The 21,471-nt window shown below is 42.2% G+C and overlaps 1 protein-coding gene across 1 annotated transcript; it reads left to right on the top strand.

Moving 5' to 3' along the window:
- The first annotated feature begins 292 nt into the window (after window positions 1-292).
- LOC149155811 (uncharacterized) lies at window positions 293-21,165 on the top strand. The gene is made up of 2 exons (XM_089444532.1): window positions 293-634; window positions 20,647-21,165. The coding sequence occupies exons 1-2, from the start codon at window positions 293-295 to the stop codon at window positions 21,163-21,165; spliced, it is 861 nt and encodes a 286-aa protein (XP_089300658.1).
- The last annotated feature ends 306 nt before the right edge of the window (window positions 21,166-21,471 follow it).

Raw genomic sequence — 21,471 nt, 5'->3', positions numbered from 1 at the left:
AGAGGAATTGCAAAATTTTAGGGCTGCGCCATTGGTGCGAGTTTCCCGTGCGGGATCGCGCCAACGAGATTTTTTCCCCATAGGGGGCGCGACATTAGCGCGACTGTTTTGAAAACAGTTGCGCCAACCGCGCGACCTAATTTTCCCATGAATTTGACCGTCGATTTTGCAAATTTCTTTGAATTTTGGTTTCATCAGTGATCTAATGATGATATTTTCGACTTTGTGGTTGCAGGGATTCGTCAGAATGGCTGTAGAATGGAGAGAAAGAGAGCATGATGCCATAGATGCCATGGCATTGGAGGATGAAGCCTGTATGGATGCTTTGAGGGACTGCGACTTGAAGAAATTCTTCCTCACCTCCTACTTGCGTGCACAACCTGAGTTACTACGGTTTATCGTGGATGCTTGGGATACGGAGGATCAGGTATTCCGCTTGAAAGATCAGACATTGGAATTGGATGTTTCTGATGTCTACTTTATCACTGGATTATCGCGGAGAAGTGCACGACCCATCTTGATTGGTAGTAGGCCTTCCGGGGAAAAGATGGGGGAGGTGATGGAACGAGTTTGTCCTGGGGAACATTTTGGATCAAACAGTGCCAAGGTAGATATTATCACAATCCCAGACCTGGTATTACGGGTGATATTATTCACCATTACATGGACGGCTGGGGTACAGGCGCCCCACGAGGCCAGCAAGAATCACTTACTGCTGGCAACTGAGTGTCTCCAACCTACACTGTTTGATTGGGCCACGGCAGTGACGACAAATATCAAGAGGCAGCTTACGAAGTGTAAGCGTGGCAACAAACAGTTCTGGTATGGGTCCATCGTGGTATCTTTCTTCCTGGAGCGACTGCCGATATTCCGGATTCAGGGAGGTATAGTGGCAGATCCAGTGCCACGGGAGCCGAGGTTGGCTCGATGGGCAGCACTCATGCCCAGAGGAGGAAGGGGCCAGCAGATGGCCTGGAGGCTCGAGTTCTTCATATGGCTCCGTCACCAGATGATCGTGATAGAGGACTGGCCCTATGCGGGCACTGATTTTACTGGACACCCAGATCTCCCATTGCCTGCGGGAGAAGACTGGGATGAGGAGCTTGGTAGGAACTCTTTGTGTTTTTGATGTTTTTGATGTATTTCATTTTTTTGTGTAATACATGCATGTCTCTGACAACAGCTATATATATGTATGCAGATGTTGGTGCAGAGCGACCAGCTGGTCTGTCTCATATAGCACGGAGGGTACAACCCGCAGCTGACCCTCAACAGGCAAGGAGTGCCAGAGGAGAGGAGCTGCTGGTGCATAATCTCGAGGGTCTTACCCAAGGGATTCCGGACTATGCTAGGCTAACGAACATGCCTTTCGAGTACCAGAGGCACACAGTGGGAGTACCGACTCGCGTCCACCGTCTGCTGAGACGTTTGGTGCGAGCGATGACATGCTATCACGACCATCACTGTGATTATACGCCTAGGTTTCATTTTTGCATATTTTGAGAGACATGTTGTCTGCGGCCATATGAGATTCGGGCATGTATTATTTTTTGGATTATGTAATGCGCGTGGCGCAAACATTATGACACACACGTATATATATACATATGTCTATGGTTTATTATTGTGTTTTCATGTGCTTGCTTGTATAATGTTTTGATTACAAATTACGCAAATGTCTATCTAATACATGATTAGCCAATGCATCAGATAATGTGTTTAATTATCGTGGAATATGCTGATATGTGATAAAAATCAAAGCTCCTTTCCAACAATCTCACACGTAAATACAACCTTAGAATGTGATGGTCTTTGACGGAATATTGCCCGTTGAGCTAGTGGACGACAAGTTGAGAGTCCAGGTTTACTACCAATGTACGAATGCCGAGATTAATTGCTTCAACAAGTAGCTCGATTACAGCACAATATTCAGAGACATTGTTAGTGGTACGACCCAAACACACACCTTGAAGATCTATCAACTCGCCATGACGATCATAGATCACCCACGCCGCAGAGGACAAGTTGCGAGTACTGCGGCAGGCACCATCAGCGAAACCAACATAAGGTGCATCAGACATCTGCACAAGAAGCGAAAGACACAATAAGTGACAGTTACGCCTTTAAAACTGACACACACACACAACACACTTGCTAGAGTACATGTATGTACAAAATAAAATGTACCAGCATCATGCATAGTACTTTTTTAAATACAGCCCATTTAGGGGCTTCCTAAGAGAGTTCCCTTCATAATCAATTAACTCATAGGCCCCTTTTTGCAAAAATTTCTTGACAATGTAAGGGCCTAGCCACATAGACTCGAGCTTTCCTGCTCCTAGCTTATCGTTTGCCTGATCATAGAGCAAGACTAAGTCTCCCTCAACAAAAGAATGTGGACGTACGGTCTGATCGAAGTGAGTCTTGACTCGCTTCTCTTGCGTTTCGATGGCCAAAGAGGCCAGGCGACGGGTCTCATCTAGCCGTTCTAGGTAAAGAAGGCGTTCTTCTAACGGAGTAGTGTTGGGAAGTAGCTCGACAACCAATTTTAATGAAGGGATTTCACATTCAATTGGAAGGGTAGCCTCTAGTCCATAAACGAGTTGAAATGGAGTAAAACCAGTGGCATCCTTCACAGAGGTTCGGTAGGCCCACAAGGCAGGGAACAACATCAAATGTCAGTTAGACTTATGCATGCCAATGGTACACTGAAGCATGGTAACCAAAATCTTATTGACAGCTTCAACTTGGCCATTGGACTGAGGGTAGTATGGAGTTGAACTATCGTGCTGCAAGCCTAGCTGGGTTGTTAATTCCGACATCATATGATTACGGAAATGTTTCCCGTGATCAGTGACGATGGCTTGAGGGACGCCGAATCGCGAAATAACATGATTGAATAAAAATTGCGCCGCTGTGTGACCGTCTTCAGTTAATGTAGGCATCGCCTCGACCCATTTAGTAAAGTAATCTACGGCAACGATAATAAACCCATGCCCCCCAGCCAAGCGAGGGTTACAGGTCATATAATCAACGCCCCATTTGGCAAAAGGGCCGACGTTGACAACAGGGTGCAATGGAGCAGGAGGCGCTCGCATCTTCCGCTGGTATATCTGGCACTCATGACAAGAGTGGACGGCAAGAATGCAATCCTTAAAGATAGAGAGCCAAAAGTAGCCAGTACGGAGGATTTTTTGGGCAGTGACATATCCAGACATGTGACCACCACAACCACCTGAGTGACAGTCATTCAAGACACACTCAGCTTCTTCGAGAGTTAAGCAGCGGCGGAGAATAGAGTCGGCGTCGAGGCGATAGAGTGTGTCCCCAATGATACAGTATGGTTATGATTGATGACGAATCCTTCGCCTAGCATCTTTGGACACGCCAGGGCGAAAGGAGGACGTTTTTAGATAGATAATGATATCACCGTACCAGGGATCGAGGGTGCTAATGAGAAATAAAGTCTCATCCGGAATTTGATCCTCTACGTTAGAGGGTGTGGAAGAAGATGGCAAAGAGCACAGTAACTCAGCAAAGACAAGTGATTTCTTGGACTTGGCAGTAGTGAATTCCAAGTCGAACTCTTGGAGGATGACAATCCACTTTGAGTACTTGCCCCCCAGCAACTGGCGTGACAAAATATACGTCATGGGGTTGCAATCAGAAATCACGGTAGTGGTACGCATCAGAATATAATGACGGAAACATTGGACGGCACAAACGACGACCAAAGCCAACTTCTCGACATAGGCATATCGAGTTTCCGTGTTTAAAAGATTGCGGCTGAGATAATATATAACATGTTCAGTGCCATCATCGTCAGCTTGAACGAGAACCATGCCGATAGTGGTGTCGGCGGCGGCCAAATACAGAGTGTAGTCACGATGATAGTTCGGAGGACGAAGTAATGGAGCAGAAACAAGGAGACCCTTGAGACGCTCAAAAGATTCTTGAGCCATGATATCCCAATGAAAAGGGACATCGTGTTTTAGTAATCGTGTAAAACCTTTGGCCACCTCGGCATAGTTTGTAACGAAACGACGTAAAAAATTTGCTTTACCCTGCAAACTTTGCAATTGCTGTAAAGAAGCAGGAGGAGGAAGATTCACTATAGCTTCGACTTTAAGGGTATCCAAACAGATGCCCTCTCGGGAGACGACAAACCCGAGAAGTCGACCAGATTCAACGCAGAAGACACATTTATGAGGATTAAGCCTGATTCGATAGTATCGACAGCGAAGGAATATCTCGCGAAGGTGAGTAGGGTGGTCCTGACGTTTGGCTGAATGAGCTGGAAGATCATCCAGGTATGTCTGTACAATGTGTCGAATGTCATGGAAAGCATAGGACATTGCACGTTGGAAGGTAGCACCGGCATTTTTGAGACCGAAAGGGAGCTTCTTATAGGCAAAAGTGCCCCATGGACAGATAAAGGCAGTCTTGTGTTGATCAGCGGGAGCAATATTGATCTGGTTGTATCCAGAAAAACCGTCCATAAAAGAGTACATTTCACTTCCGGCACACTCGTCAATAATTTGATCAATGAATGGTGTGGGAAAATTATCTTTAGGACAGGCTCGATTTATATCACGATAATCAACACACACACGGATTGTACCTTGTTTTTTAGTCACAGGTACGATATTGGAAACCCAATCTTTGAGCGGTATAGGATAAATAAAACCAGCTTTAAGAAGCTTCTCGACTTCGGCCTTGATAGCTGCAGCCTTTCGAGGGTGTACGGGGCGTAGATGTTGACGAACAGGCTTAGCACCTGGGTACGTGATTATCTCATGCACCACTATGCTGGGATCAATGACGGGCATTTCTTCATAGGACCATGCAAAGACGTCACGAAATTCGCAAAAAAGGTTGGAATAAAGTTGAATCTCCTCCGTAGTACAAGTGACTCCTATGTGAAGATGCTCGACAATCCCTGGCTTGACAGAGATGTCGATGGGTTGGGTTTGCGTAATGTTCGCCAGATTTCCTTCAGAAGACACTTGATAAACTTGGATAGGTGTTTGAAGGATTTGAGATGGGAGACAAGGAGCAAACCACTCGAAACACGTAAGCATATCCTGCGGGGCAGGTAGAAACGAGGAACGATGGTGAAAATCATGCCAAGGAGGTTCCTCGAGAGACATAGTCTCAATAATGGCTTCGTCGGAAGGGAATGTTTCTTTTAAAGAGTCCGAAGAAGTCTCTTCTAGAAGCCCTGAGGATGGAGCAAGTTCAGAAGAGGGAGCCGATGCAGCAATGATTTCGACATAGTTGAGCTCGGCAGGACTCAACGGCATCTGGTCGCCCCACGAATCTACTTGGTCTGTGGGAGGGATGATCCACGGATCAGAAAAAGTAGTAATCATATTGACAGAAGCGACGTTAGGAGGGGGGAGCGGAAAAACACCCATAAGGGCGGGATCTTTGAAAAGTCTGGCTCCCAGACTCTCTGATAAATTTGAGGTATGCTCCACAAAAGGGATGTTGCCTTCTGAAGAGGAAGCGAAGAATGATAGCTGGTCCACGGTAATAATCTTCCCTTGATGAGGGAAACGAATAATACGAAACAAAGACGAAGCAACATCTTTCATCGCGTATATCCAGGTACGTCCGAGAAGGAGGTTGTAGGTAAGGGTAGCATCAACAACTTCAACTTCTATTTCGACCGTCTTCCCTTCCAAAGAGATGGGAAAACGTTGGAGTATACCATAAGTACGGGATGCTCTTCCATCAAAGGCTTCCAAGGTCGTGGGAGACTGGCTCAGCGTCGGAGATCCGATGGCTTTCCAACAGGCAACAGACATGATGCAAGTAGAAGCACCTTCATCAATGACTATTCGATGGATCGTTTTGGAATCAATGATAACCTGTATAAGGAATGCGATTTGGGGAGGCAGTCTCTGCGTATGGCGTTCTAAGTCAAAAGTAACTAAATCCGAGTCGGTCGGGTCTATGCCACCAATAGTGGATAGCAAGGACTTCCTCTGAGAAGGGCAGCTCTGGAGAACTTCTAAAGCAGACATAGCCGACGGAGTCTGCGCTAAGTCCTCAATGATGTTGTAGTGCTGTGCAGCACGAGCATTTGGGTTGTAAGAAGATTTCTGGAGTACTCCTTTTGGAGGGGGTCGAAGAGGCGTCTCAGTGGTAGGTCTCTCAATGTGGAGCGGACCTGAACTGAATGGTGGAGCACTAGAGGGGATCTCAGGCTCTTTCCCGGTAGATGGCGGATAATCTTTTGTTCGAGTACTGATATTGACAGGTATCGTTCCAGCCATAAACACTTGAGAACCGAAGGAAGAGGGAGGCTGAGAAGGGTCAGCCACCATTTGAGTTTTTTGAGTTTGTTGTGAGGGAAAGGGTTCTTTGAGCACCGCAGGAGTCCCGGGAGCGCCTTTCAACAAACGACTAACTTCGGACCGCCTAGGGCAGTCTTTGGTATAGTGATCCTCATCACAGATAAGACAAGGATACTTGGGTTTGCGTTTGGCACCCTCCTCGGGCGGAGGTTTAGGGGCGTCCTGCTTAGGTTGATCTGGTTTATTCTTCGCTTTCCCTTTCTTCTTTCCTTTCGAGGCTTTGTCTGCCGTGGTGGATTGGACGGCGTTGACCTCGGAAGTAACATTCGAAATGGGTGCTACCTGGGAAGTTTGTTCACTCGAAGCAGTTGGTTTTTGCTTCCCAGGGTTCGTGGAATTTTTCTTCGAGGATGAACTAACAGAACCAATAATACCGTCAACAGTTGGTGTTGGCGGGGCTTTGGATGTTCCTGGTCTCGGGGCATCAGGTAGATAGTCATACAATGTACCTGACTGAGAGTAAACCAAGTCAAGGTACTGAGCGCGCGCAATAGCTTGCTCTTCAGTGACACCAATCGGTAAGAAGCTCGTCGGGAATCCAAAATTTGATCATACGTCTACGCCATCTCCATTCATGAATATGATCGAAGATATGCGTAACCGTTGTCTGTATTAAGGATGTGAGGAGGTGTGTACCCGTTTCATATCGAATGGGTAACTAAAAATGCGTCAGGAATGCCATAGCCAACGAGTTGAAATCCTGAAAGGATCCGCGATTAAGCTCAATATACCACTTAGCTGCAGAGCCAGTGAGAGTCCTTTGGAAAAGGCGAAGCCGAATTGAATCATCAAGCCATGAATTGGATGAGCACCAGAGGTGATAAGTCATGACATGAGCTTGTGGATCTTCATTAGCTTTACCATCAAACTTTGGACAGTCACCGGGAATTTTCGTTGGAACCGGAGGCCAATACGGATTATGGAGAATCAGATCAATGGTCAATTTGGACACATCCGGTAATTCTAGAGTTGCTAAGAAGGGTAATTGAGGATTAAAGGACATCTGGGGCTGCTGGTGGGATGGAGCACCAGGGTTCCAACTAATTGGTGGTTTCCCCCAAGGGCTTGGTCCAGACGGATTTGGCCCCATAGGGTTTTGTCCGTAGGGATTTGGGTTCTGCCCCCTAGGGTTCCAAGGATTACCAAACGGTCCTGCAGGAGCACCATATGGTTGCGGATAATTCTGATAAGGATTGGGCTGCAGTTGTTGGTAATTTTGATACGGGGCAAACAAAGGTTGCCCTTGAGGTTGCTGGTGACCATACGGTGGCTGGAATCCAAACTGAGTTTGAGAAACAGGCTGAGTTTGATAGGTTTGTTGAGATTGAACTCCAACTTGCATTTGAAAACCGGATGGGGTCTAGGGTCCAGCCTAGGGCAAAAAACCAGGTTGAGCAGTGCCAGAAGGATGTCCTGTAGGTTGGGCTATCTGGCCGGAAGGATAACCTTGTTGATATTGGGATTGGCCTCCCTGCCCAGAAGGTTGTGCCTACTGGGAATGGAGTTGTTGTTGTTGCACAACTGAAGGTTGTCCTAACGGACCAGATGGCTGAGTGGGCTGGGCAGTTGGTTGGCCTGATTGGATTTGAGGCTGACCAACTTGCCCAGAAGGTTGACTATACTGGACAGAAGGCTGACCATACGGTTGAGCAGCTTGTCCAGATATTGGACCATACTGGACATTGGATTGGTTTGGGTTAACATATGATTGACCAATTTGTCCAGTAGGATAACCTTGCTGGATACCATGTTGGGCTTGTTGAACAGAAGATTGACCTGAGTTACCAAAAGGTTGAACATAAGAGGAGAAAAACGGACCACCAGAGGCAAAAGGGTTTCCATGGAAGGATTGCCCTTGTTGGTCTTGAGGAGGTTGTCTTGGAGATTGCGCAGATAATACTTGGCCACCATGAAAAGAGGTGGAAGCCCAATCAATTGACAACGGAACTGATACCTCAAAAATCGGTTGAGATGGCAAATATCGATCGTATGGCCCCTCTGTTGGGACATTTGACGTAGGATCAAAGACTCCGAATAAAGAAGCCGAAGGACGACTAAAAATAGGAGTCGAAGAGGCTACACATACCGTTGGAACGGTTGTGATTGAGGTGACAGACGTACTGCGACTTTGTGGAGTAAAAGGCTCCGTGGTAGGAAAAGCGAGTGGTGACCAAATAGAACCCGTGAAAGGAGTTCCAGAGGGCATAGTATCCCTTAATGCTTTATACCGTGGTGGTAGGTTCCCAGTAGTAGGAGTACTACTGATAGGTGTGGGTTCCGTTGCGGTGGGAATTTCACCGCTCATCGCAACGGACTCATCAGTCGTAGTAGGTGACACGTCCTCCATGTTGGAGGAGAAAGGTGGGGCTGAAACACGAGGAGAAGTGTAGTCCCAAAAAGGGACACTATTCTCAAAAGGTTCCCAAACAGGGTTCCAATGAAACTCGTAGGTCTCGTCGCCTGGAGCACGAGAACTAATCGGTTGTATACTCGGAACAATAGAAAGAGTTGCACTCACAACCGGTATCTCGGAAGATGAAATTGGTAATTCCGCCAGGATGAAACTTCACACAATCCTAGGGAATCTAACGAGACCAAAACCCTACTCAAACTAACGCAAACAAAAACTAACCGGGTAGATGTTATCGTGGTCGAATAAATTTTAAGACGCAAAGACACAACTTGACCTTTTCATGTTTTAAGAGTCGAGAAAAGGACAAAACGATGACTCTAGTGTCCTTCGAATATTTAATGAGCACGAAGTGACAAGATGCTCACTGGCACCTTTTCTTTTAAGGAGTCCGAAAAGGATCAAAAGTGACTACTCTGGAGACTCTAGGCAAAGGGTTTACCAAACAATCCGTAAAACTGCTTATACACCTTGGCAATCAGAGGAAAACCAAGGACTTCCCGTACGGCAGTCAATCTTCCCGAATGCTGTGTTCAGTGCATTACGGCTTGTAAGGCGGCAGACACGACTTCTTGTGGATAAAGGATGATAACCTAGTGGGGTCTCCCTTATATACGTGACGGTACGTGGGAGCTCAGTCCGTGCTAGACCACTATCGAGTCACAAGAGGAGGAATCACCCAACCGTAATGTGAAACAACAGTGACTAGGTTTAACGACGCCGGAACACGTCTCTAGCCTAGACCTCTAGAATATATGTGTTAGGTTCCAATGCATTGTTAGATTCATTCGATTTATTTTACAGTTGACCTTCAATTAAGTTTCAGTTTTTAGGTCCTACCGTATGTGATCTCTCAAAACTTCCTAAATGCAAACTATATGCCAAAATTATATCATTTCGTTCAATGAATGCTAACTACAGGAGAGTTGAGATTTTCAAACAAACAAAATGAACAATAAACAATCAACAAAGATCCTAATGCAGCTAATAACAAGAAATGAAACTTTTTCTTTTTCTTTTTCTTTTTAAAAGCGACTAATTGCCAATAACAATAAATGCTAACTAATATAATGCAAAAAGATCATTTGTTTTTTCTTTTAAAATGACATAATGCATTTAAACAAATCTCGAGAGATATTAACAAGCATAAACAGACAAAATTCACTCAATGCAAATAGAACCAAGTCTGAAACACCAAGATGAACTGTCAAAACAAGGAAAATCGCAAAGAGCTTCAATGAACCATGTGATCTAAGCTCAAATGAAGTGAAGCAAAATCTAAACGAGCTAGAGTTGAATTGCCCGAAGCACAGAATAATAAGCTTTAACAACCACTAGACAGGTGCGGAAAACAACCAAAAAGTTGACTGGACAATCACAGAACCAAAACTCCCACAGAAGGCTCGATATATAAAATCGATAGAAATAGGCAAACAACCGAAGGATAAAGGTAAAAAACCAGTCAAACAGAGTTCCAACACACTTCCAGAAGCTGCAGAGGATGTAAAAAGACAAAAATCTGAGTTTAAAGAGATTTCAACGCACACACTGGAAAAGTTCACAGGACTGGCGCGACTGTCAGCCTGTAACTTGTGTTATTAAGGAATTGGCGCGAGTTGTTGTTGTGCAACATGCGCCAACTGGCGCGACTGTCAAGTAAACAAACGCGCCAACACAGTTTGCTGGCCCAAAAAATAAATAAAGCAATCCAGGGTCTGGCCGACAGTACTCAGACAGATCAAACAGCAAATAACAACTTTAAAACTGACCCAGAAAGCTCATTTACACAAGCAAGCAAGAGAAAACTAACATGCAAGACAAACTCCAAGCTGTTCGGTTCATAAACCAAACCGGAGATTGACTGAAGTGGCGTTGATCTACTCCGCTAATGCAAAGCAATAGCGTTTCAAAGGCTGCCTGGCCGTGCTTCAGACTCCGTCCAAGGTTTATAAATCAAACAACAAATAGCTCCTCCCCAGTGGAGTCGCCAAATTGTTGGAGAGGTAAATCCCCTCTGCGGACAGAGGCGATCCCACTAGCCCAAAATGGGTCTAGCAACAATCAATTCACGCTACCATGCAAGTTCCTAGTTGTAAACTGAAAGTGGATTATGAGAAATAACCTGGAGTCCAATGCTAATGTCGAAGAAGAGTTGATGCTTCCGTTCCCTTGCTTCGGCAGGTCACAATCCTCACGATCCCCGCGAACGGATACCTGCACATGCAAAGAACGAAGCGAATACAAGCATAAAATCCACTAAAATACAACTATATTTCAGTGAGAAAGGAAATAGATAAAACATTATCATCATAAACAGTAAGATCAGAACCATAATAGTAGTCGTTTATTAATGAATAATCAACAGAGAAAGATACAACCAAAGTTCTGATGTTGAACCTCTCCTCTGGCTGGGCGAGCAGCTATACATGTCTTGCAATAGACCTTCTCTCTCTCAGACTTCCGGCAGCATAACCTCCCTATGCTTCAAGACTCTTACTATCACTCAAGACAAGCGTTATCACAACTAGCATTACTCCCAAAAACTCCCTTGTCAAATGCATGAGGACAGACTTTTATAGATGGAGTAGGGGAAGAAGATACAATGCATCAGGACACCCATTGTGGATTGGCATTATCTCCGAAAAGCAGATATGGATAGATGTCAAGGATAGATGATGACTCTCGGCATCTAGAAGATGAGCTTTATCCTCAAAAGACTTCATGACTTGAAGGGAAAAAACAGCTAGGTGCGCGTTTGTCAAAAATCTTTACCAAACTTGGTTGGCGCGGGTGTTGTTCTAAGACAGAGCGCCAATGGTCGCACCCTCTTTTGAGGATCTCATTGATTGGCGCGAGTATTCCATTGTGGACCCGCGCTAATGGAAAAAGGGCACTTTTCAGGGATATTTTGCAGGAGGTGTCTTCAGGGAACATGAAGTACATACTCAGGGGAACATAATGTAAGTGTTTTAAGGTTATGTCACTGCTCACAGGTCCCGGAATGAGTCCTCCAAAGTACGGAAATAGGGGTAATAGGGACGGTGACCAATGGTGACAAATTACTGTGTAACAGTTGTCATGCGAATTCAAATTTCTTCTTTGCACAAGAAACCATAACATCCCAAGTAACAATACTCCTCCACCAATTTTGGAATTCGTGTCCCTTTGACTCAATCCCCTTTTCTTTTGATTTCAACATTACGTAAACTTTACATCATATTTACAATGTGGCTCATACGAGAACCTTGGGTGGGGTTGTCACATTCCCCTCCCCCTTGAGGGAACACCACCCTCGGTGTTCATTTACACATATACAATGCCAAAATTAAAGTAAGACACATATTGTTTCATGGAGCTTTATAGAGACAACTCTATATAGTATTTACTTTAACCATCAAACAAGGATAAGTAACTTTCATGGCATCATCCATCTCTCATGTGGCCTCCTTTGGCCCAAAGTGCTTCCATTGCACCTTGACTTGCTCCATGGCTCGATTTCGGAGCATGAGAGTCCTCCGGTCTAGAATGTACAATGGATCTAGTTGGAACTCTCCCTCTAGTTCCACATATAGCATAGACCAACCAATCACATGACGAGAACCATGTATATACCTTTTAAGTAAAGAAACATGGAAAACAACATGAACTCTAATGGAGTTAAATCTAGCCTATATGCTATAATTCCAATCCTTTCAAGAATATCAAATGGCCCACAATAGCATGGTACCAACTTGCCACATGTCCCCATTTTTAGGGAACTTTTCTTGGGTTTAATTCTTAGGTAAACTTTTTATCGCACTTGGAACTCTTTGTGTATCTTATGCTTATATGCATAGCTTTTTTGTCTATCATGTGCCACTTTCAATTTTTTTTTAATGATTTGAAGTTGTTGTTCCATGTCCTTAAGCATATTAGGTCCCACATGAATTATGTTAATTGGATCACTCCAGCTAATAGGAGTATTACAACTCCTACCATCCAATGCCTCAAAGGGGCTCATCTTTATGGACTCTTGATGTCCATTATTATATGCAAATTACACAAGTGGAAGATATTATCCCCATTTCTTGGGTTGATGCATCACGTACATCCTTAACATGTCCTCAAGGATCTGGTTTATCCTCTCTGTTTTCCCATCTTCTTGTGGATGATAGGCTATACTAAATGTTAATATTATTCCCAATCATTTAAAATTCCTTCCAAGGCATCATGCTTTGTGGTTGTCAAACAGGCAGGGTGACAGTACGACATGGTTCGTAAAGTAGATCCAATCCCGCTATGAACGACTGGATCCCGCTATGACCTTATCCCGGTTCTGAGCCCACTAACCTGAAGGTGAATCTAGCATCTCTGTTTGACACAATCTTCTTGGGAATGCCATGTAGCCTCACAATATCCTTTATGAAGATTTGTGCTATATCATTAGCGGAATTGGTGGATTTGACTACCACAAAATGAACAACCTTGCTAAGTTTATCCACCACTACCATGATTGCATCTTGTTACTTAAATGTTTTGGGAAATCTTGTAATGAAATCCATAGAAATTACCTCCCACTTCCATTGTGGAATAGGGATAGGTTGGAAAAATCTCGTCGAGTGTTTGCATTCAACCTTTACCTGCTGGCATTCTATGCATATTGCTATGAAATCTGCCACTTATTTCTTTAGATTTGGCTAGTGATAGTACACTTTAATGGCTATGATGGTCTTTTGATGCCCTGGGTGGCTTGATTAAGGCTTAACATGGAGTTCTTCCATTATTAGTCTTTTTATTTAATCATTGTTAAGCATACAAATTTTGCCTTAAATAAGTTGTGCTCAGTGAAGCGATATCCTTCATCCTCACCGGTTTGTCACAACTTTTCTTTCATTTGCTGATGTTTTCCATCTTGTTGTCCAACACCTTTTATTCTTTCTTCCAAATCTGTTGCATACAAACTTACAACTGCCAAGTGATTTACTTGGATTCTTCTGCTCAAGGCATCAACAACCTTGTTTTCCTTACCTTTTATGTACTTAATTTCAAAGTCAAACTCGCTAAGTGTGGCCAGCCATCTTGCTTTCCTAACATTCAACTTCGGTTGTCCAAACAAATATTTGAGTCCACTATGGTCTAACATGAGTGTGAACTTCCTGCTAAGAAGGTAGTGCCTCCACATTTTTAAGGCATGAATGATAGCAGTCAATTATAAATCATGTGTCACATAATTTTCCTCATGATTATTCAACTTTCTAGACTCATAGCACACTACTTTCCCTTCCTGCATTAAGACTCCATCGAGTCCCTCTTTGCATGCATTTGTACACACCACGAAATCCTTGTCAGGATCTATGATTCTCAGCATTGGCGCACTGGTGAGCAATTGTTTTAACTGTTCAAAGCTTTCTACACATTGTACAGTCCTCTCAAATCTTCTCCTTTCTTTTTGCAAGGCTGTTAACGGGATGACCAATTTTGGATAAATTCTAAATAAATCTCTTGTAGTATCCTTCTAATCCCATGAATGATCTAACCTCATCCATGTTCTTTGGAGTTGGCCACTCCCTTATGGATTTGATCTTTTTAGGGCTGACTGATATGCCTTCCTTAGAGACGATGTGCCCTAGGTAATGTATCTGTGATTGGAAGAAGTCACACTTGCTAAGCTTTACATAGAGCTTCTGTTCTCTCAACAATTGTAGAACTACATCCAAATGTTGTTCAAGTTCTTCTTACATTTTTTAATAAACCAAGATGTCATCAACAAACATAATGATGAACCTGTCAAAGTAAAGATGTAACACTCTATTCATGAGGCACATAAATGTGGCAAGGGTGTTAGTAAGCCCTATCGGTACCACTACCAATTCATCGTGTCCATATCTCGTTCTGAAAGTAGTTTTATTAATACCTTCCTCCTTGATTGTTACCTAATGGTAACCTGACCCCAAGTCATTTTTGGAGAAAATTGTTGCTCCCCTTAACTGGTCAAAGAGATCATCGGTCCTTGGTAATGGGTACCTATTCTTGATGGTTACCTTATTCAATTGTCTATAATCAATTCATAATCTAAGGGTTCGATCTTTCTTCTTTACAAATAATATTGGTGCTCCCCAAGGAGACACACTTGGCCTTATGTAACCCTTTTCAAGCATTTCCTTCAGCTGTAATTTTAGCTTAACCAACTCTATGGTGCTCATCCTATATGGAGCCTTAGATGTTGGTGCTACTCCTGATACTAGCTCGATAGAAAAATATCTCTCTCTGTGAGGAGGTAATCCAAGAACCTCTACTAGAAAGACATCTTCATATTGTTGCAAAGCATGGTACTTTTGAAGCAATTGAACTTCCTTGTCTTTTGCTTCAGCTTCCTCATTCTTGGAAACTCGCAGTGCAACAACATGCATCATTTCCTGCTGCTGTTGCGTTTGGCTTGCATAAAAATGATCAATGTCACTGATATGTGTTTCTTCTTTCCTTGCAACACTTGTTTTGTTCCTTGCTCATCCAAGCATTCTATCACTTTCTCATAGCAATCAACCTTGGTCTGGTGTAAGTACAAGCAATCCATACCCAATAATATGCCATACCCACCCAATGGCAACACATTTAAGTGGGTTGTTGTGGGCATGCCACTGAGCTCAATTGCAGATGACTTTACCCAATCGTTGTTTCTTCTCCTTGTCCCTGTTGCCAATTGAACCAACCAAGATTCTTAATGCAATTCCTTGCCCAATTCACACTTCTCAACAAGTTTTGGGCTAATATAGCTGTAATTAGAACCTAGGTCAATCAAACTAGACATGACTTGTTGTTGTTGTGTTGTAAATTAGACACATTGTTAGGAATTTCAAAATAATAAATAACACAAACTCAAGGTAATGATTCACTATGGAGATTTATGTTGTGACAAAACAATCATGTCACTGTGCCAACACATTTACAAATCATATGCATTGATCCTTCAATCCCTTCATCATGATAATAAAAAACTAACAACATATTTGTGACAATAGAAAACAGACAACATATTCATGATTTATGATCAACAATACCAAACTGCATGACCATGGTCCTACTCTCAGACAACTTACATTAATGCTCGTTTACCCGCAAAACAATGATCAATAAATTAATACGACTTTTAACACTAGATAGTTAATTAGTGAGAATTATTTTCTCCATTTTTAATTATTATTATTATTATTTTTAAATCTGAAGCAGTCTGTCTGTTTGATCTTATTCAGTCTGTCAATAGGCCGAAATCGACAGTTTAGCACAATAGATTAATGACGAACATGTAGCAGGTATAAACCAACAATGCAATGGCACACAAATTGGGAAATATATATTAAAAATTAGGTGTTCCCATGTGCTCATAATTGTTGAACAAGATCGATGGTTCAAAGCAGTTCCCGATGCATCTAACAGTAGCCGACATAACATTACTTGTCGAACTTTAACGGGCGAGGTGGTCCCGAGAGGCGGTTTCATAAAACTGTTCATTACTTTAATTGATGACTCATATCTATTAGAGGGTACTCTCCTTGGTTTCAAGAAAACATCGTGTGTGGTTTTCAAAAACCACTCAAGACCCATGCGCTATCAACTCCGCTAGGTCAACTACTCGCCGGCATCACCAGGTAACTATTCTCATTGGGTTTGAGAGTCTCTGTCAAGGTCCAACATAGATTTTCAAGTGTCCCAGCAACCCGACCATCTCACATCTTCCACCTGAACGTCTGCATTAATGGAGTTCGAGCAAGGCATGGGACTTTCCAAAATTTTCTCTACTACCACTCTGTAACATACCCAATACCTTTTTTATTAATTGAAGGAATGGGGTACCAAACCACTCTGATACGTACCATTCTCACACCGATTTGTAACATACCTGAATGGGGTATGATTTTTTTTCTCCCCTTTTCCGACAACCTTTAACTCAGTGCTTCCCACAACCCATCAAGATCAAATCCGAAATGAAATCTTAGAATCATAGTGAGATTACCGCTTGAATGCAGTCCCAACAGTTCCATCTCATAATATCGTGTTCTTGGGTTCCTAGAAACTTCTCAACAATTCATTTCAAATTGGTTACGATATTTTGGGCCCTCCGGGCTTCCAAGTCAATTGTCCCAGATGACAGAGAAATTCTTCATCGTCTCGCGCGTTGTCAACTAACAATCCTTAATGCTCCCTCCTCTAAAACAATTCAATTAATACCATGTTACGGGAATCCGACCTCTATAATTCTCCACTAATAAGGTGATATCATGCTGACATCATCAATTGCATGTGTCAACCTGTGGGAGGTCCACGTGTCACCCACATATGGGCATTTGAGTACCTGAAAACCCCAACACTACTTTCCTTGTGTTTACCAACACACCAAGCTGACGTCACCTTCAAACAATAATGTATTGCCACCTATCCCCCTGGAATACCTCAATCTCGGATCAAGGCTCTCCAATTAAATTCAATTCGCATTTAGTTATGGGATTCTAGAGTTCGAGACTCCCAGGACTTTTGACATTACGATATTTTCCTTTCTCGGATCTCGACGCTCTAATTTATTTCCAAATTCATAATTGGTTATAGGATTTCGGGTTCTGACCTAAACAGAGATTCTCCAACATCATTTTGTTGTTACCAGATCTGTTGATTTACAATCTTGGGTCCATTAAGTGACAACATTCCCGGTGATTAATTAAATCAATTTACGGGATCCTACCCTTCTGGGACTTTTGTAGCCACATCATCATTTTCCCATCTAATCGCACGAAGGGAAAATCTGGCTCCGCCAATAGGAAGTCTTCCCGCCTAGTGTTATGATCTACAAAGGATAAGGTTATCCAAATCATTTCTATAAAATTAAGGCTTCTCTCCTTTGAGTGGCAACGAATCCTTTCCTTTCATTTTTGCCATGACTCTATCATGGGGCTTTGACTCTGAATCATGTAATGTCTTAGGTAAGGATTTCTGCAATCTCCCTGAAGACATGCTCTACAACTACACAGGCTTCCTCGAGCTAGTCTTCTCGACCGCAGTTCTGTCTTAGAGGTCTGGTAGACCCCCAGATCTACATCAAGATTTTGCCACTATGCCAATGTCAATATAAGGCGTTCCACGACGTTACCCCTCCTGAGCTTGGGTGATAGCTTCATTAATGGATTCCCAGCCCATGGGCCTTCCCTGCCTTCAGGTAGGGAATTCCTCGCATGGCGTCATAAGCGCTCTTGCATTTATTACCTACCACAGGTTTGGCGCGAGCTTCCGAGAGGTTCCCACCTCGCCTGCCACATGTCAATAGTTCCAGAATCCACACTCTTTGCGAGCAACTCCTTAGCGCTACACCACACCTTTTGTTGCCTCACCAACAATGGGAAGATGACACTTACAGGTATTCGGCCTGCCTAAAATGCAAGGTTGGAGGCCATTTAGGTAAAGCTGACAGGCACAACTGGCCCCAGGAAAACTCACCTTAAGACTCATACATTGCTTATCTGGCGACACAATAACTTGTAAGCAAATACATAAATTGCAAACCAATACCGCTCTGCCTAGTAGAGGGTCTTCCATGTAAACTATATATTAATAAAATGGTCTCGGAGCCCACTGCTTTTCAAGGTTCATTTCAAGCTCTCATGGCTTTGGCTATGGCCTGTATCATATCATGGAGTTCTTTTACTTTTATTAATGTGTTATTCTTAACACAGTTAAGCATTTCATTCAGATTAAGGTTCAACTCAGCTTTATAGCTTAGACATTATTATCATGTGGTTTATTGCACCTCTTATGCATTAGATACACTGTGTTTTCCATCAACAGTTTATCACACACATTTTGCTTCCAGATCCAAGCACAAACACACATATATAATCAACACATATATCAATGGAGTATCCCCACAAAGATGCACCATATATGCAAGCATCAATAGCACAAATTCAATCCTTAAATCCATAACTATTGAGATTCTCAATTCGGATATTCCACAGTCTTCATTTTCAAGTTGTCTACGTTTCGAGTCTAGAACAAGACTCATCATCAGCATTGATTTACAAAGAAGAGAAACGGGAGCTATAAATATGATCAGGTGTGTTGTAAAGTTGGGAAGCCGACCAGTTCAAGATTGATTTTTATTTCAATTCTTTATTATTATCTTGTTATTAATAAATTATTTGTTTATTTTATTTTATAAATTTCTCTATAATACTTATTTTGTTATAATAATGATTTAATGGAATATTGCATTCTTTATTGTTAACCTATTTTATTAATATATTTATGATGGTTATAATATACTTAAAAATATAATTCCTCATGTTATTAATTACATTTCTACCTTTATGTTTATTGTAATAAGTTTAGATTCTTTAATTATATTTTAATTAAATTTCAATAGTTTTTGTTTATAGGTAAAGTGTTAATATATTACTTTAATATTTTGATTTTAGATTTATTTAAGTTCATGTTGTTGGCTTATTTCTAAGGTATTTTTAATTTGAATCTTAATTATGTTTAATATAAAGTCAAATTATTGTAATAAGTCTTGATTTTAAAAATAGTGTTTTTTTGTTTTATTTTATTTTATTCAAATTAAATTACAATTTGCTAATGTATTCTAAATTGAATCTTAATTATACTTAATATAAAGTTATGTGCTATATTATAAATGTATTATTTCTTCAAGATGCTTAATATTATTTTTATGGTTAGGAGAGGGGTGGCACTGGTTTAACCTACGAAGGGAGGGGTTTCAAAAAAGGGGTGAGGGGGCTAAATTCCGAGGGGGGGCATGAGAGGGTGATAGGGAAATTTAAGAGGAGAGGGGAATGCGATAAGGGGATAATTGTGAGGGTTAGGGGACAGAGGATGAGAATGATGAAGAATGGTAAGGGTGATGTGAAAGGGAGAGACTTCTATTCAATGGGGGTGAGAAGGGAAATTCGATTTCTGCTAACTTCCAAGCCTCCATGCCTATTGAGGTTATGCGGGTGTTTGATGATTTCAAGTGCCTCCCGCACTTTATGCTTAAAGTGATGTTTTTCATTGGCAATGACCCATGTGTCTTCAAGGCAGATGTGGTGGTTTGCCTTGCCTGCATGCTCAGCTAAAGCTAAAGAACAAGTTCTCTCATTACAGATATCTGCACCATGCTCTTTGAGCCTTATCTTGACCGACCTGCCTGTTTCACCAATATAGTGTTCCCCACAAGAACAATTGATCATATAAACACCTTTCTGCTAGAGGTGCTCTGGGTTGTCCTTGACATATTTCAATCTTTTTTTAATAGTCGTCATGGGTTTGAATGAAGTTTTGATATCTTTCTTCAAGAGAACTTTAGCTAGCTTGTCAGTGACTCCATGAATATATGGAAGGTAAGCATTAGCAGTTGGGGGGTTATTTGATTTAAATTTTTTGCTTCCAGATCTGGCTTTCTGGATGGCCTTGAAGACGTCTTTATTATTGAATCCTAAGCTTGTAAATATTTTTCTTAAGTAAGTAATCTCCTCTTCGATGTGGATCTCATCTGATATTCTACATGCTCTAGTAAAGAGGTTTGAAGAACACCCATATTTTGAGCTGGGTGGTGGTGTAAATCATCATGTAGGTAATTATGAGTATGTGCCTTCTTTCTAAACACTTTGTGCCCTAAGAAACAAGGATGGATCCCTAGGGCACAAAGTGTTTAGAAAGAAGGCACATACTGATAATTACCTGCATGTTGATTCACACCACCACCACCCAGCTCAAAAGATGGGTGTTCTTCAAACCCTCTTTACTAGAGCATGTAGAATATCAGATGAGATCGAAGATGAGATTACTTACTTAAGAAAAATATTTATAAGCTTAGGATACAATAATAAAGACATCTTCAAAGCCATCCAGAAAGCCAGATCCAGAAACAAAAAAGATAAATCAAATAACCCCCCAACTGCTAATGCTTACCTTCCATATATTCGTGGAGTCACTGACAAGCTAGCTAAAGTTCTCATGAAGAAAGATATCAAAACTTCATTCAAACCCATGACGACTATTAAACAAAGAATGAAATCTGTCAAGGACAACCCGAAGCACCTCCAGCAGAAAGGTGTTTATATGATCAATTGTTCTTGTGGGGAACACTATATTGGGGAAACAGGCAGGTCGGTCAAGATAAGGCTCAAAGAGCATGGTGCAGATATTCGTAATGAGAACACTCGTTCTTCAGCTTTAGCTAAGCATGCAGGCAAGACAAACCACCACATCTGCCTTGAGGACACAAGGGTCATTGACAATGAAAAACATCACTTTAAGCGTAAAGTGCGGGAGGCACTTGAAATCATCAAACACCCGCATAACCTCAATAGGGATGGAGGCTTGGAAGTTAGCAGAAATTGGATTTCCCTTCTCACCCCCATTGAATAGAAGGCTCTCCCTTTCACATCACCCTTACCATTCTTCATCATTCCCGTCCTCTGTCCCCTGACCCTCACAATTATCCCCTTATTGCATTCCCCTCTCCTCTTAAATTTCCCTATCACCCTCTCATGCCTCCCCGCCCTCCCTTGGAATTCAACCCCCTCACCCCTTTTTTGAAACCCCTCACTTCTTTGACCCGATTAAACGAGCTCCACCCCTCTCCTAACCATAAAAATAATATTAAGCATCTTGAAAAAATAATATGTTTATAGTATAGCAACATAACTTTATATTAAGTATAATTAAGATTCA

Source organism: Pinus tabuliformis, chromosome 9, assembly GCF_031772625.1.
Source record: "Pinus tabuliformis cultivar Carrire ecotype Pingquan chromosome 9, CPIR1, whole genome shotgun sequence".
In the NCBI taxonomy this organism is placed as follows: Eukaryota; Viridiplantae; Streptophyta; class Pinopsida; order Pinales; family Pinaceae; genus Pinus; species Pinus tabuliformis.
Note: the sequence above shows the minus strand (reverse complement) of the source record. Positions and strands in the feature narration are given on the sequence as shown.

Excerpts from the sequence above, each read along its gene's own strand:
- LOC149155811 (XM_089444532.1), top strand. The coding sequence starts at position 293 with ATGGCATTGGAGGATGAAGCCTGTATGGATGCTTTGAGGGACTGCGAC. Across the intron at positions 635-20,646 it reads TTATCACAATCCCAGACCTG|AAAGCCAGATCCAGAAACAA; the intron begins GTATTACGGGTG and ends AAAGCCATCCAG.